Genomic DNA, 12,546 nt, shown 5'->3' on the forward strand with positions numbered 1-12,546 from the left:
CTACTGGCTTCTTATAGTGAAGGCTGCCTCTACCTTTATTACCTAGTCCTGACTCTATCTTCAGCAGTAGATGACCTCTTAGCCTCATTCCCATCTCTACCTTCAACATCCACCAGCCCTGGATCCCTAGGTCTCCACTTCTACCTTGAGCACACGTCGGCCCTGAATCCCCAGTGGGTCCTGGTTGATCTGGATAATCAGTCGGTTCTGAAGGATGTCACGCTCTTCCATGGTGATGGTCCGCAGGTCATTGGACATGAGCAGAGGTGCCGCCATCACAGCCCAGAGGGCCATCTGAGACCTGGCCTGTTCAATACTGAGGCCAAAGTTACCAATGACCAGCTGCAGAAGGTGAGACGCAAAAGGTAAGGGAGGAAATAGCAGAGGAAGGAAAAGTTTCTTACATGTGACCATAGTTTTCCTTCAAGGGATTCTTAATTGAAGTCATGAGCACTGAATAGTCACAGCAATATGTGGGATCCCAGCATTTTTTAAATTAAAATGTAATTTTTTGGAAGCCTAACTCAAGGCGCTATCCAATGTTGCTTGTATTTCTAAAAAATATTGAATTCAAAAACGTCAAAAAGGGTAGAACAAGTGACAAGAAAAACCGTTTTGCACATCTTTTGTTAGAAGATAAATGTGAATAAATAGGGGCAATGTAACTATAATGCCTGCAGCCGTCAGAGTTTGAATCATGGGCGTTAATGAAGTAGACTCCCCCAGTTGCCCTTGACACCCTATCAGTAGAAGAAGTTTGCTTTACAAAAACTGTGCACAATATTGCAAAACAATCTACTTTATTATTTGACTAAGTAGGAAAGAGGATTGCTTATGACTTCAAAGAAGTGCCCCATGAAAGAGAAGAAAAAGTTACTTACTTGCAACAACAGTTATCCAGAATTGCTATCTTTCACAGATCACCTGCAAGAATTATTCCTTGTCATCAGGCTGGGATATCTCTGTAGACAATATTAACATAGCACAGTACACATACACCTAAATAACACTAAAACAGTCATGGACTACGTATAGTCTAACCACGAGATTTCCTGACCATAACTTTGGCCAATGAGGTGGAGAAATCGAAAGCTTGAATTTCCTACACAGGATCCAAATGTTAGATTTTTAAAATTCATTAAGACCTCCTGCAAGCATAGGAGAAAGGGCCACATGTAAATCATAAATAGGGAAATGTTGGAGAACTGTAGTTACAAGTAAGTACCTTTTTTTCTCTTGTATTGGAGCTTTTATATATTAACATGTTTGAATTACAACTACCAAAGCAGTATCAAAATCAATACAAAAGTTACAAAAAAACAAGGCTCACTTTAGCAAAGCAGGTTGTGCAACAACACCTGATCAACTGATTCAGATTACAACTGGATGTCAAGGAAGCAATGCCTCGTAAATGTGTCTGTGGAGGCCCATATTGGTGCTTTGTAAATGTCTTTCATGGACACTCCAATGTAAAGCACAGCTGTCAAATCAAATCAAATCATAAACATTTATAAATCGCGCTACTCACCCGTGCGGGTCTCAAGGCGCTCGGGGGAAGGGGTTACTGCTGCTCGAAGAGCCAGGTCTTGAGTCGTCTCCGGAATGCGGAGTGGTCCTGGGTGGTCCTGAGGTTGGTGGGGAGGGAGTTCCATGTCTTGGCCGCCAGGTAGGAGAAGGACCTCCCACCCGCCGTGGTGCGGCGGATGCGAGGGACGGCGGCGAGAGCGAGGTTGGCGGAGCGAAGATGACGGGTGGGTGTGTAGAAACTGAGGCGGCGGTTGAGGTATTCGGGTCCCTTGTTGTGGAGGGCTTTGTGTGCGTGGGTGAGGAGACGGAAGGTGATCCTTTTGCTGATGGGAAGCCAGTGTAGGTGTCTCAGGTGGGCAGAGATGTGGCTGTTGCGGGGTATGTCGAGGATGAGGCGGGTGGAGGCGTTTTTAATTCGCTGCAGACGTTTCTGGAGATTAGCGGTGGTTCCTGCGTATAAGGTGTTACCGTAGTCCAGGCGGCTCGTGACGAGGGCGTGGGTCACGGTCTTTCTGGTGTCGGCAGGGATCCAACGGAAGATCTTTCGGAGCATGCGGAGGGTGAGGAAGCAGGAGGATGATACGGCGTTGACTTGTTTGGTCATGGTGAGAAGTGGGTCCAGGATGAATCCGAGGTTGCGTGCGTGGTCTGAGGGGGTTGGTGCGGTGCCAAGGGCCGTGGGCCACCAGGAGTCGTCCCAGGCGGTCGGAGTGTTTCCGAGGATGAGGACTTCCGTTTTGTCTGAGTTTAGTTTCAGACGGCTGAGTTTCATCCAATCTGCGACGTCTTTCATTCCATCTTGCAGGTTGGTCTTGGCGCTGGTGGGGTCCTTGGTGAGGGAAAGTATCAGCTGAGTGTCGTGGGCGTAGGAGGTGATGATGATGCTGTGTTTGCGTACGATGTCGGCGAGGGGGCTCATGTAGACATTGATTGACATTGGGCTGTGGCAATCATGACTCTGTTGGAGCTAGTCCATCCACCCTTGACATGGCAGAAAGCAATGCAAACCAGGATTCATCAGGCTAACTGTGTTATGATGTAGGACCACACTTGCTTGAACTGCTGAAGAAAACAAAAGGTTGACCTGCCCTGCAAAAGTCCTTAGTCTTGACTTGGAGAATTTGAGAGATTGCTTAAAGTCCAGAGAGTGCAGGACCCCCTCTGCTTGGGAAGAGGGACGAGGAAAGAGTGTTGGCAACTGAAATGGAAAGGCCAGGACACTTTGGGCATGGAGTGAGGATTTGTGACAAGTGTTACTATGTTCCTTTCAAATTTAATGCAGGATGGTTGGACTGAAAATGCATGTGTCTCGCCAGTCATTCTGGCTAATGTCACTGCCAAAAGAAAAAACAGTTTTCCATGACAGCATCTGGAGGAAAGTCCCACAGACAGACTCAAGGAGACTTTTCACGAAGACTCCCAATAACAGTGTTTAGTTTCCAAACAGGTTGGCCTCTGGCCAGAGGAGAGAAAGTATAAAACAGCCCTCACACTTTCTTTCACCACTAGCAGTTCTGTGATATCTGGAGATAGACTCCAGATGAACTTCTAAAGAGAAGCATTTGAGGATGGGAATAGCTAGTAGCACAGCGTAAGACAGAAGTATTCAAGAGTTCATTGTTAAGTGGTCTGTATGATTGGAGTCAGCCCATGTACACAATGAATTCAATTTCAGGAGTTTCTTTGTGGTAGAGATTGCTCTTGATGCTTGATGGATACTAAAACTGTCTGAAGGAATGTTCAGCATGATGTCAGATCACACGACAAGCATTGACTACGGGGCCACAACTGCGAAGGTGTCATGATAACGGAAAAGTTTAAGGAGGAATACAGAGATGAGCTCACAGGCTGTCATAAAAGGAAATGGAATCTTACTGGTTCCTGCTTTCATTGCAGCAATTTGCTTGCAGTTATGCTTCATCCAAGATTACAGTTGTGTGACACAGGTGCCACATAGTAAAAATTTAATTATAATGAAATACCACAAGACTTGGAAATTTCATCTCGCAAGATTTTGTGGTAGCAGTCATCTTGAATCTTCAGTACTAAAGGACAAGGAGAAGTTAGTCAAATCAGTTCTTAAACTTGCCGCTAGTCTTAGAACCCATGGTGTTTTGGGAGCCATGCTTTATTCTTCCTTCATGTTGGCTTGGCTGCCTGCCTCCCTTGCTACTACTACTGGTCTTGGCAGTCTGGTAGGAAGGTGTACTCTCACCCATGACTGGCTTTTCCTGAACTTTAGTACCCACTTGCAATGATATTTTGTGACTAATTACTCTATGGAGTGAACATTGCTGACCTGGGAATCGTTATATAAGAAGTCAAAGACTGAAAAGTCGGCATATTTTGTGAAGTTTACTCTGCTGTGAGTACTGTTAACTCACCTCCCATGATACCAAATTGTATTTTCTTCTTTATAGTGGATGCCAGCAGAAAAAGTAATAACTGTGAATTTTTTTGTTTATAAATACACTTGCATGTTAAAAGAAAATTAAGGAGAATTTCTGAGGAAGAGGCAATTGTAAACCAGGTATTAGATTACTTTAAAACAAAGTGATATTAGAATCTAGCACAGTAGTCAAAAGAAAACTGGTGCCACGTTTTCTTTTTTATATCAGAATACGGAAGTAGCACATAATGAAATCTGTCTGATGTGAAGAAAACCTAGCACCAGCTCTCTTATCTAACCCCCTTTCCCTTTGGGTATTCATGATTCACACTGAATTTGTGTGGGTTTGGAATGTCATTTGGGAGAGCTGGAGAGTCGCTGTATTCATGGCACTTCTGCAGAACAAAAGCATCTGGTAAGTCCTCAAAATTCATGGTGTTCTCTGGTCTATCCTACAATGGGTCTGCAAACTGAACCAAGTACACCCCTTCCACATTTCAAAGGCTTTTAAGGGAGGTAGTATGGTGGGTATATATTGAAAACTCAACAGTTAACCAACAGACAGTATAACTCACTCTCCAGATGAGTGCTTGTCTTAGTAGAAACACAGAGAACTTTAATAATACAACAAAACAAAATACTATACAAGTAATAGGGTTTCAGCTACAAGACTCTAACATATAGAACTAGGGGGTCCTAACCCGGCTCTACAGGTCTCACACCTACTAGTGGGTTCAAGTAGCAATCAAAAGATCACAGGCATGAATCAAACATAGGTGCAACGTCAGAATTAGGCTTGGATGAGCAGTGATTCTCCATGGTAACCCATAGGTCAGTTTGAGTGCAAAAAGAGATTACACTGGAAGTCAATAATCTTTCTAACATAAAGGTTTATATTTCTGAGTCCAATACAATGCTCTCAGACTCTCACTACAGGCTTTGTGTTACATGTGTTATCAGTGGTGTGCTCTTTGTGTTTACACAGTCCAGGTTGTGGGCATGAGGTTGCATGTAGCAGTCCCACCTCTAGGACCCTGCTGTAGCGAATTACAGTTCTGAACAAAAGCAGTGGTTCTTTTGAAGTTATTTTTGCAATTATTTCAGAGTGTGGGACCATAAACATTGAATCCCAGATGAACTGACTCAGTACAACAACAAATTCGAAACATACAATGATTATAATATAACAGTATGTATTGAGAGGCTAACACATTATGGAAATCAAATTTGAAAACCATAAAAACAAGTTTCTAAGAAAAGTGAATCAGTGACAGGGCAGTGTCTCAAGTAATTTTCATTTACAAAATTAGTAAAGAAAAAAAGGCACATGGTAAAAACATCTCAGTAGCTGTGGGATTCCAGAACTGAGAAGCAGGTAGGCCACCATAGATCCTTTTTCACTAACACCTTACGTTATAAGAGGTACACCACAAATCACTTTTTACGTCAACATTTTAACACCTTGGGTGCGATTCTCCTCATCAAAACAGAAAGAATTAAAAACAGCAATCCTATTAAGGAATAAACAGGAAGCCATACATACTGGCTATCAAGTGTGTGGTAAAGGAAATAAATTAGTGATTGAGCTGGGCTCACCAATAATTAAGTTGGGACCCATGCAACAGCGAAAGGGCAGTCATTCAAATACAGTAGCAGTACACAAGAATGTGCACACAGAGGAGAGATCTATAATCCTGAACGTATAAATTAAATAACTGAAATTAGATCCCATCATTAGAAGATGCTGATGTATATTGGGGCAATTGGAGAAAACAAAACGCTTAGAAAGTAAGTAGAATATTTCCCAATCAAGCAATCAAAAAGTGGATAGTGCTCACCAGAAAAGTAATGATAACAGGTGGAGTGGAATACACAGTCCATAGTCCAATAATTATACGGGAGATGAATTTAGGTAAGGAGAAGAGAATGGAAGAGTCATTACAACTCACCCGAAAGAGCAAAGTGCTTTGCAAACCAGCAGAGGCTCATTTAATCAGTTTAGGTCAAAAACAGAAAGGCCTATGAATCACAGAGGAAATGGAAGTTATGGAACACATTATTGACGAGGCGCACGAGGCATTAGGATTCTACAAATATGTAACTGAATGAATCAGTGCTCTTACCCATTTCCATAGAGGAAATAACTGGAGATACTGCAGCTTGAGTGATCGTAAGGGTCAAGAGTTGGCGCATACAAAAGCTAAATAAACACTAGCGGAAAGATTCACTGTGTGAGGAGACCATTTAGGGGACGAAAAAAATACAAGAAGGACATAAACTCCTGTATGCAAAACCAGACAGGATTGAGTGTAGGCGGGTCCGGTGTTGAATGAGACAAGCACACTTCTGTGGCAAAACCCCCAAAATTGAACATGTAAACACAGCTCGTAAAATACTTGTGATATAAGTGTGTATTCGAGAAAACATGAAATAAAACTGTTATGACAAGGAAGGGCAATGAACAAAATTACCCTCCATGGCCACAATTAGATATAGACCAAATTGCTTAAATTCACAATAAAACACCGAACTAGTATTGTGAATTTATCAACTGATTTAAGTAAACAGATCGATGTCATCAAAGGAATGCAACCCTCCCAGACAGGCGAGTACCCCTCTGGAGCTCTCCAGCGTTGCCATATGCAGTTCACCCTCTTTATTTACACACAGTAGATCTGGTTGGTGGAAAAACAGCCGCAGTTTATTCACATCTCAGGCATCATTAAACAAATCAATAAACACCACAAACTGGATGCATAACCGATACTGATCACACTAGGTTTTGTTTTGTCCTCTTACCGCGCCAGCACCCTTTTACAGCACTTTGAGCAATAGCCTCCCCTTCCGATGGGCATCTAGCACATTTGCAGCCCCAAGGCCACACATTGCGGCCGAGATTTGTGTGGGCACTCCTTGTGCCTGGCACGGGCTGCAAGTGCCAGGAAAAGCACAGTGATGACCCCATTTTACTGACTGGTCGCCTGCTCCTCAGTGCCCCCGGCATCACAGGGACACAAAGTTGAGCAGCTCCTCTCTTTATATCATTGAGCTCATCCTGGCTGTTCTTCAGTGCTATCTCTGCTATGCTGCCTGTGGTCTCCCAACCTCAGGCAGCTCCCCTGTGCTACCTATCTCCCCCAAAGTTGAAGCCCAGTTGCTCCAGTTCTACCACTATACTAAGCAGGAAAATGTCCATACCCACCACGGTAAGGGACACCCCATCTGCCTCGTAGTAACCTGGGGTTTTGGGTATAATGGGTAAGTGTTGAACGAAACCCCACCTATTACCGTTGCACGTTCTCACCACTGAGGTGTTCAGCTTCCGCCTGGACCTCTTGACCGCCGTGTGATTTAAAGCTCCCCTCCGTTCGCAGCGAGCTATGATCTCTGACCAAATCAGCTCTGCTGGGCGCATGAGCCTGGCAATTGCTGTAAGGCTATATATCCTTGACCCAAGCAGACTCCTTCAGCCCAGGCTGGCCAAGTCATTCCCCCGAGGTGTACTACTACCGCGCCTGGCCTCACTAGCCTCTGGACTGCGTTCTGAATGGTGGGTAGTAATTGTTGCTATCTCATGCCCGGCCTGCCCATCCAAGTCATTGCTGTGTTCCACAGCCAAAGCCCCTTGTAGTCCTTCAGTGCCAATGCCCACCATTGAGCCCTTGCTATGTAGGAGTGTCCCAGAATCCAAACTCCGCTCGCATCCCGGCCGGCCTGTTACAAGAAAAAAAGCAGCTCAGATGACTGAGGGGTAAATTTAGCCCTTAAAGGCACCTGATGCCCAACACCTTATACTCTTTATATGCTCCACACTCAGCCCATTCAGTGCTGCTGTCGTTGCTGTGCCTATGAGAAAAGAGGATGCTGCTCTCCTTGCTGAAGCCAGTTTAGCCCAAATCCCTCGCCCCCTGCTACATCTGTGAACTGCTCCATATGCCCTGCTGAAACCCAAGGTTTGTACCATATCAAGGCACTACTGAATCCTTCCAGTGAGGCTGCCCATTGCCTGAGTGCATTCTTCACCCCCGAGTAAGCCTAACCCTGTGCTGTCTTTTTGTCTGTACCTTGGTCAGCCATTCCTGGCATCTTGCAAAGAGTTTCCCCCACTGGGATCATGCAGTTCACAAAATTCAGCTTCCCTAGCAGTTGGTGCAGATCACCTAGTGTTGCCTTGTTCTTTGAAAGCAGCTGATCAATTATTCACCCGAGATCCTCTACCTTGGCTTCAGGCAACCTACATAAGCCCTCCTCTGTGTCCAACTCGATCCCTAGTAATGATAGCCACACGACTGGGCTCTCTGCCTGTTCGTGTGCTAGTGGTACCCCCAGCTCCCCCACCACTGCCACAAAATGATCCATCAGATCTTTGCATTCAGTGGTGCCAGGGGCCCCAATGAAGAGGAAGTCATTGAGATAATGAACCCGTCCCTCTGCCAGGTACCGGACCCCCAACTCCCATTCTAGGAAACTGCTGAAAGCTTCAAAGTATGTGTATGATACTGTACAACCCATTGGCAGGCACATCTCATAGTAATACCTGTCTTCCAAGTAGAAGACTAGCAGGTGGTAGCTATCAGGATGCACCGGTAAAAAGCGGAAAGCTGATTTAATGTCTGTCTTTGTCAGCAATGCCCCATTTCCTGTAGATTTAATTAGATCTACTCTGTCATCCAGGGTAGGACACCAAGCAGCTCTCTTGGTCTAGAAAATCATTTCTGGATTCAACCGGGAGGTGCGACAGGTGGTGAATCAGCCTGTACTTTCCTTCTTTGGTACCGTGCCGAGAGGGGAGACCATGAAATTATTGAGGAGGGGTTTGATGAAAGGGCCCATAACCCTACCTAGACTGACTTCTTTCTCCACTTTCTGCCTAGCCACTGCCAGTTTCTTTCGAACTGACTTCAGGTTCCAGTTAAATTGTTGTACGTTGGAGCCTTGATATGGGGTGGGGAAACCCTTAATGAAATCATGTGCTAGCAGCTGCCTCTCTCATTGTTTCGGGTAGTGTTCAATAATCATAATAATCCAACAGTTTTTATGGGTGTTGGGAGAGGGATGACGCCTGCTGATGCTATTTCCTGCTACCGTATCTAGGTTGTCATTTCTTGTTGTTGGTTTCTTTGCTCTGCCCTGCCCCCTTGCACCTTATACAATTAATTGTGGGGTGCGCCCCACCAAGTTACTCCAAGCATGTTTGAATCTACAGCACTGCCCCCACTTGCATTCGTCCTTATTGTACTTCCAGCAGGCCATGTTGCGACCTCTCCCGAGTTTCCCCCGGGAAAGGGCTTTGTCCTGCTGCATTGGAGAATCCCTTATGTTGGCTCCTGTGTGCTCACCCCTTCCCTGTCCCCTACCATGTGATTCGTGAAACCATCCACACCCTGATGGTCCCAGTCTATCACAGGCCAAGTTTGCATTGTTTCCCTAAATCCCTCATCGTAGCTGAGCCATGCGTCCCCTTGGTACTTCTGTTGTGCCTCATGTAGCTTCTGCTCATGCAGGAAGAGTGCTACCACAATTTGAGGGAACTTCTCCATGAAAGCACAAGCCAGGGTCCTGAAGGCTGTAGCCAGTTTTTGATGGACCTCTCAACCCTTAGCTTGCGCCTGTCCATTTTGTCCTCATCTTTCTTGTCCTGCAATGCCAGATCCAGCCATGTCTAGCGTACCTCTAATAGGGAGAATATATCTATCAATTCTTTGCACCAGATTGGTATGAGGCTGGCCAAACCGGTTTCACGGGCTACAATGGGCGGATTCCCCAGAGAACGATGCAGGTCTTCCCAAGGCAGGTTTCCCTTCTGCACCCCTGGACAGTGCTCCTCCTGCCCAAGCCTTTGCAAGATCACTACTCCTCGGCTGACTCGGTTCTTTGCTTGCTATTGGGGTCAACTCTTTGTTAGCCTCCCCAGAGACTTGCCCCTCGCCCTGATGATTGCTCAATTCTTTCTCGCCTGTCGGAGCTCTGGCTGGGGTCTCTACTGCTTTCCCATCCCCTCCCTTGGCTTGGGTCAGACTAGGGGTCTCTCCACCCTGTGCCTTCCCCTCCCAGTAGAAGGGAGGTTAGCCTGAAGGCAAGGGGTCCCGGTCCTGGGCCAAGTCCACTGTGGTGTCACTGGAAATGTTGGTAGGATCTGTACCAATGCCGCAGGTCCCCCTTGCTAAAGCCCCATACCCTGCACCTGTCCAGCCATACTCTGCCCAGAATTGTCCAGGTAGCTCAAGTGACCCTACGATGTGGAGTTAATTACCCCTAACTGCATACCAAAGTTCGTTATCCTCTTTTATTGGTGCCCCACCCCTCCTTGCCAGGTTCAAGCCCTTCAGTTGCTGTCATCCTGGCTACAAGCACCACACACAGGTCATCATCACTATCTTCGCTGCTGCTGTCTGTACACCTGACGTCCAAGCGGGAAGGAGGTAGTGGTCCAGTCTGCCCTTTTGACCCCCTCCTTTGTACTTTGGCTCCGCCCGCTTCGCATCCTCTCTGGCCTGTCTTTTTTGGCAGAGCTGTGCCGCTCTGTGCCACCTCCTACATCCCAGTGCTACCGGGGCCGCAGTTCCAGCTGCAAGCACCTCACAACTAGGACCTCAGGACTGCAAGCACCCTGTTCTGCTGCTGCTGACCCTCGCTGCCATTCCTTGCGTGGCCCCAGCCTGGTTTGTGCCATCCTGCCCCAGCACACTCAGCACTTGCCTGCTGACCCATTCCCTGCCTCTGTGTGCCACCAACTCGTGAGCCCTTCCTAGCAGCTCCTTGCAACTCTGGGACATCATTTATTTCCTGGTCGCCCATACTGCATCTCTGTGTGCACCCAGTTTGCATCTCTTCATCCACTGAATTGCTCCTGTAACACACTGGTTTGTGGTGCTCCCTTCCTGTGGCCATTCCCCTGCCTTCGGGGCCATATTACTGTGTAAAGGTCTTTTGTTTGAGCTGTGGGAGAGGCTCTGCATATTCCAACAAGCCAGGGATTCCTCTCACCAAACCATGAGGGTCCGTGCTTACTCAGCCGCCTGGGGGGAAGCAGGCAAAATTACTTGCAGTGTCTAGTTCTTTAAGAGTTCCCCCACTCTGAGCCACCAGCCAGGGAATGGCAGTTAATCTAGCAAAATTGCTATGTTCTTTATTCCAATTCTACTCCATCCCCCAAAGAGCCACCAAGATGGGGACCTGAAGGATATTCCGCCTGAAAAAGGTGCTCATCGGTCGCTCAAGGATATCAAAACAAATTTGTCCACTTGCCCAAAGTCTTTCCTGCAGCTGTAATCCTCAAAGCAAAACCGCGTTGCGTCAAGTACAGCTGCTGCCCCCACACTGCACTCATTGCGATGCCACTCCTGCTGTCAATTAATTTGCTAGTCTTTGTCACATGAAGATGTTTCCCCGCTCTGCACTCTCTGAGAGGCTGCTCCCACCGTGCGCACCGGGCCCACTGCTCCTAATTCCACAGGGAGGTTGTTACAGCCAGAAATCCCCAAGACAGACGCTGTTGCAGCTGGTCCTCCTCTTGGCTACTTCCGACCATATTGAGTTGGTTTGCCTGCCCAGAGGCTCCAGGTCCAACGATGTAGCGGGTCTCACTCCCTGCTTCAGTCGAGCAGCCTCCAGTGGTCCATGATCCTCAAATAATCCAGGAATAGTCAGCAGTCCTCCAGCAATCCTCTGGTTCCAGCAGGCGTCCACACAATCAGCGCTTCTTCCGAGTGGCATCAGCTTCTTCCGGATACCGACAGCACAGCACTTTGATTCAATCCTTACTAGGGACAGCACCTTGACCTCCGTGCTGCTGCTTTCCCCCCTTCAGCCCCCTCTTGGACAATGGCCCTCCTTCCAATCGGGCTGTTCTAATGCCGCTGACCGATCACAGCACTCATTTTTCGTGGGCTTCCAGACCTTCCCGCCCCAATGGCCTGCCTTGAGGAGGTGTTCCACGCGGGTCCCCTATCTGGTCTGGCTGCGCCTCCTCAGCCCGCGGCTCAGAGTCCATAAATCTCAAACATAGTTATAAGACTGTGGTTAGTGCATCCAGTTGATAAGATATGTTTAATCAGCTTTGTATGGAGTCACGTACGTCTATCAAACTGCTTTCCAGAAACTGTAACCACAGGATTTGGGGGAAACTTCTTTAGTGATCCATCAACTGATTCTTCTGTTTTATTGTGCATGGAAGGAAGTGATCAATCACTGGTGTGTGCCTTACGTGGCACCTGACATTACTCATGTGTTGAAGAATTAATGCCTTTGTCTTCTAAGTGATTTGTCCCACACATATGTTCTGGCTGGAGTACCGTGCAGAAATCACATTAGTAAAGTTAGAGTTGGTGTGTTTAGGTAAATTGATGTAAACATTTTAGTGGATAATAAGAAGTTTCTGTTTATAGTGTATTTGCACTCAGCACAGGAACCACATTGAAATGTTCTGTCACTGCCGCAGTCCCCACAACATAGTGGTGGAATCACTAGGTGGAGTAGTGTGAGTACATGCTCTGACTAGTTCATCTCATATCTTTTTACCTTCCTTGAAGGAAAACAATGGTCATTCAAGGTGTGCGTCAATAGATCTCAGGAAGGACCAATGCTTATTTCTAGCCTTTTTAAGCTAGTATAGTACACAATAACACAAG

General features: G+C 46.6%; 1 protein-coding gene across 4 annotated transcripts in view; it reads right to left on the reverse strand.

Moving 5' to 3' along the window:
- The window catches only part of NAGA (alpha-N-acetylgalactosaminidase), a 315,980-nt gene that overhangs the window by 32,359 nt on the left and 271,075 nt on the right, over positions 1 to 12,546 (reverse strand). For 3 of the 4 annotated variants that reach the window (XM_069231165.1, XM_069231164.1, XM_069231166.1), the window contains one exon: positions 145 to 342. The exons of the other annotated variant lie outside the window; for it this stretch is intronic. In XM_069231165.1, coding sequence (XP_069087266.1) covers positions 145 to 342 — 198 coding nt within the window. The remainder of the gene's footprint in view (positions 1 to 144; positions 343 to 12,546) is intronic. 4 annotated transcript variants of the gene reach the window in all.

This window comes from Pleurodeles waltl, chromosome 4_2 (genome assembly GCF_031143425.1).
Source record: "Pleurodeles waltl isolate 20211129_DDA chromosome 4_2, aPleWal1.hap1.20221129, whole genome shotgun sequence".
NCBI lineage: Eukaryota > Metazoa > Chordata > Amphibia > Caudata > Salamandridae > Pleurodeles > Pleurodeles waltl.